Genomic DNA, 4,269 nt, shown 5'->3' on the forward strand with positions numbered 1-4,269 from the left:
ACTCACTCACTCACTCACTCACTCACTCACTCACTCACTCACTCACTCACTCACTCACTCACTCACTCACTCACTCATCAGTAGAGGTATATGGGAGCCTGCATCTGTTTCAGCAAGCAAAAAGTCGCCCTGCTGGGTGTGGAATCTACAGATAAGGCCAATCTGAAAACCTGAACTGAAAACAAATACATTGGTCACACTATCTCCAGATTTAGACTTTAAGCCATTAAAGTGGCTCAACTGGCCTGCTTTTATTTCAGTTACAGAAAACAAGCAGATCTTGAAGTCGCAAAGAAAGAAAGTTACAATTTAAAAGCAATTAATTGTATGTTTTTATTTTCTCGTTGATTTTTAAAGAGGTTAATTTTGACCAGGGGTTATTTAAAGTATTAGAAACAACGTGCATTTTACTTCGGATAAAATTCGCAAGCGTGGGGCAGTGTTTGTGTAATTATTTTTTCTGCCAGTAAGAGGCAATAAAGAGTTGCACGTTTTGCAGTCACGTGTAACAACAGCATTTGGCTCCTCCCTCGGCCTCCAGCTGCGTAATTTTATTTTTACGTACCAGCAGGGGGCGCTCGCAAACGCGTCCACGTCCCTGTGACGCGTAACCTCTGACCCCGGCAAGTTTCCCACGTGGTTCAATGGACGGGAGCGAAGAAAACGTGCCGGTTGTCGAAAAGAGTCCAGGAATGAAGAAGAAGGAGAAAACGGACAAGAAGAGGAGTTTGCAACACGAGGAGGAGGATCAGGTGAGGGACATTTTGCTGGGACGAAGGAGACTGGATGAAAGGAGTGAACTGGTCACGAGCTGGCTGCTAGCTGTTAGCATGAAACAGGCAAAGCAAAACACTGTGTTGATGATTTTAGCCCCATTCCAGATGAAACTTTTAACATTTTCCAAATATAGTTAATGACGAACAGGAGTCAATTATGGTTCTAATTAAACTTCGACAATCAAATGAGCACAGAGTTTATCAAATTTTGGAAGAGCTTGTTTTGGTTATAATGATCACTTTCTCAATGGAGATTTGACCACCGATGTGATGTTAGTTTTTCCTGGATTAAGTAACAGCTGACATCTTCTTTTCTTGATTAACATAAATGAAAATATATATATATTACTGCACTTAGCTGTTTTGCAGTTGTTGTGCTGAGACCCTCATGCTAGCTTTGTAAACACACAGCTAAATTGCACTAAGAAACATTTGTTGTTGTTTTTAGCTTGCAAACAAAAATATAGCTGACTTTATTCAGTGCCTCATAGTTTTAAGAAGTATTGCTTTTACTTTTTAATACATATTTCACTATAAAATCATTATCAGTTTTGCACAACTGTGACTGACCGACACAAGTTTTATAGAATAAAATTAGTTAAACTCTGTAAATGTTTAATTATAGGTTATGGCTACAGTTTTAATGTGTTTTTTGAGTGGAGTCTGGTGTGAAATGCCCCTCTTTTCTTCAGCTCATCGAATTCAACAAAGAACCTGTCGATAAAGATGAAGACGATGACGATTTATCAGACAGTGAAGACAGTGTCTACTCAGGACTGGAGGAGTCTGGGAGTGACTCAGAGGAGGAGGAGGAGGAGGGATTAGATGAGGATGCAGATGAGAATGAAGACGATCGAAATCAACAGGTAACGTGTTTCTCTGTGTAATTATTGACATGTGACTCTCATGTTCAGCCKGTAAAGTCACTCATGCTGTCCTCTACAGACAAAGATAACGAAGAATACAAAAAAAGAAGAGAAGGMTGAAAGTGAAGTAAAAGGAGAAGACGAGTATCAGCATGACAGCTCAGATGAGGAGGTGGGATGAGTTTATTTTATTCTGTGTTCCATTTGGTTTCTGTTTATTCTCATGTGGCCCCGTCATCTCGTGATTGTCATGTTCTGTCATGTTTTCTGACRTTCAGGACATCAGAAACACGGTGGGCAACATTCCTATGGAGTGGTACAAAGACTTTCCTCACATTGGCTATGATCTGGATGGAAAGAAGATCTATAAGCCAATCAGAAACAAGGATGAGCTCGATGAATTCTTGGACAAAATGGAGAATCCTGATTACTGGTGAGCTGGCTAGCTTAATTATAGCTTCACAGTTTCAAACGGGGGAATGCTAACGATACGAACATGGTTATTTCTGCAGGAGAACTGTTCACGACAAGAAGACGGCGAGCGACATCGTGCTGTCAGACGAGCAGATCCAGCTGGTGAATCGTCTGCAGAGAGGACAGTTTGGAGACATCAACTTCAATGAATATGAGGTACGTTTAACCCTCAACTTGTCCTTTTCAAACACGTTAAAGTCGTTGAGGAGGAAACCAGTAAATGCAGTAAATTTACCTTTTTTTCTCTCAGCCCACAGTGGAGTTCTTCAGTAAAGATGTCATGATTCATCCTGTCACAAACAGACCTGAAGACAAACGCAGCTTCATCCCGTCGTTGATTGAAAAGGAGAAGGTAAAAAAAAACAAAAACACAAAATTGCTGCAGCTTCTATGTTTTATAACCTTCCAGACTCTACCTGTCTGATAACCTGTCTGCAGGTCTCCAAACTGGTGCACGCCATCAAAATGGGTTGGATTAAACCTCGACGGGTGGAGGATGACAGCAAAGGGCGATACTACGACCTCTGGGCCAGTGAGGACTCTTCTATTGTAGCCAAACACAAAATGCACCTTCCAGCCCCTAAAATCCGTCTGCCTGGTCACGAGGAGTCCTACAACCCCCCACCTGAGTACCTGTTCACAGAGGAGGAGGTCTGTCGTCAGTTACTGCCCTTTAACAAATGAATCAGAGTAGATCTCTGAGATGACCTGTATGTTTGATCCTCCCGCTTACAGAAAGCTCTCTGGGAGCAGCAGGATCCCGTAGACAGGAAGCTGCCTTTCATTCCCAACAAGTTCAACAGCCTCCGTCAGGTTCCAGCGTTCTCTCGGTTTATCCACGAGAGGTTTGAGCGCTGCCTCGATCTCTACCTGTGTCCCCGGCAGAGGAAGATGAGGGTAACGGCCTGTTAGTTCGTGCCCCGCCCACCAGGCGGCGCTGCGTGTCACCGCTGTGGCCTCACTGATTCTTTCTCTCCCTGCCCGCAGGTGAACGTGAATCCTGAAGATCTGATCCCCAAACTTCCCAAACCAAAAGATCTGGAGCCGTTTCCAACAACTCAGTCTCTGGTAAAAACACAGAAACTTTCTCAGTAATCAGATGATTTTAATCTGAAATGTTTTACTTTTTGTTCTTGACACWCGGACTTACCTGTGTGTTCAGGTGTATCGAGGTCACAGTGGTCTGGTTCGGTCCATCAGTGTGTCTCCAACAGGACAGTGGCTTGCTTCAGGTAATAACATCCATTTATTCAACCGAACATCACGTTTTCTTTTTTTCTTTTTTTTTATTCTCAATTAAATTATTTAGCTGTGTTCCATGCAGCAGACTGACCTCATTTTTGAGTTGAAATTCCATTTTTCAGGCTGTCAGAACGTCAAAAAATGTTTCTGGTTTTTGTTGTGACGGAATAATGCAATAACACTTGATACAATAGTGTTCTACGCTGCATTTTGAGTGTAAAACAGCATTAAACATAATGCCTAGGGCTGCGCGGTATATGCGACAGACAGTAGAAACGATATGAAGTTGGCCTACGATAGAAATTTACCCTCTACCATCATATCGTCAACTGAGCGGGAGGAGTTGGTAAAAAAAAAAAGAGAGAGAGAGAGAGAGAATAAAATTTCCACCTCCCGCTGCACGTCACGCAGAGCRAAGCTTTAACAGACATAGTTTTTTCACAGCCAAGTTGTCTGAAGAAAAACTTGTTTTATTTATGTATTGTTACCCACAGAGATGATAAAAAAAGAGATGTGGACGTTCGATCAGTCGTAAATCCATCTTGCTGATGAGTCGTTTCTGCTCTGAGCGCAGCTTAGCAGCAGCTGATAAGTTCAGCTGGCGGGAGCTCATTGTAGGGCAGGCAGATATTACATTTATTTTGCTTCATGACACTTGCATTCCAGTTATCTGAAATTGTTTTATGACAGGACTATGTGCAGCTTAATATGACGGAGTATTAGGGCCACACAACGAGATTTTTTTTTATTATTATTACGAGATTAAAGTCGTAATTTTATGAGAATAAAGTCATAATATTACGAGATTAAAGTCATAATTTAATGAGAATAAAGTCATAATTTTATGAGATTAAAGTCATAATATTACGAGAATAGAGTCATAATATTACGAGATTAAAGTTATAATATTA

The 4,269-nt window shown here is 41.5% G+C and overlaps 1 protein-coding gene across 1 annotated transcript in view; it reads left to right on the forward strand.

Annotated features, from left to right (window-relative positions):
- Positions 1–568: 568 nt before the first annotated feature.
- Positions 569–4,269, forward strand: part of bop1 (BOP1 ribosomal biogenesis factor) — a gene marked incomplete at its 5' end in the record, with an annotated part of 7,643 nt that continues 3,942 nt past the window's right edge. Inside the window, 10 exon segments of the mRNA XM_014031698.1 lie at positions 569–752; positions 1,469–1,642; positions 1,722–1,814; positions 1,921–2,075; positions 2,155–2,272; positions 2,367–2,468; positions 2,555–2,767; positions 2,852–3,013; positions 3,104–3,184; positions 3,279–3,348. Coding sequence (XP_013887152.1) covers positions 645–752; positions 1,469–1,642; positions 1,722–1,814; positions 1,921–2,075; positions 2,155–2,272; positions 2,367–2,468; positions 2,555–2,767; positions 2,852–3,013; positions 3,104–3,184; positions 3,279–3,348 — 1,276 coding nt within the window.

This window comes from Austrofundulus limnaeus, unplaced genomic scaffold, assembly GCF_001266775.1.
Source record: "Austrofundulus limnaeus strain Quisiro unplaced genomic scaffold, Austrofundulus_limnaeus-1.0 Scaffold1302, whole genome shotgun sequence".
In the NCBI taxonomy this organism is placed as follows: domain Eukaryota; kingdom Metazoa; phylum Chordata; class Actinopteri; order Cyprinodontiformes; family Rivulidae; genus Austrofundulus; species Austrofundulus limnaeus.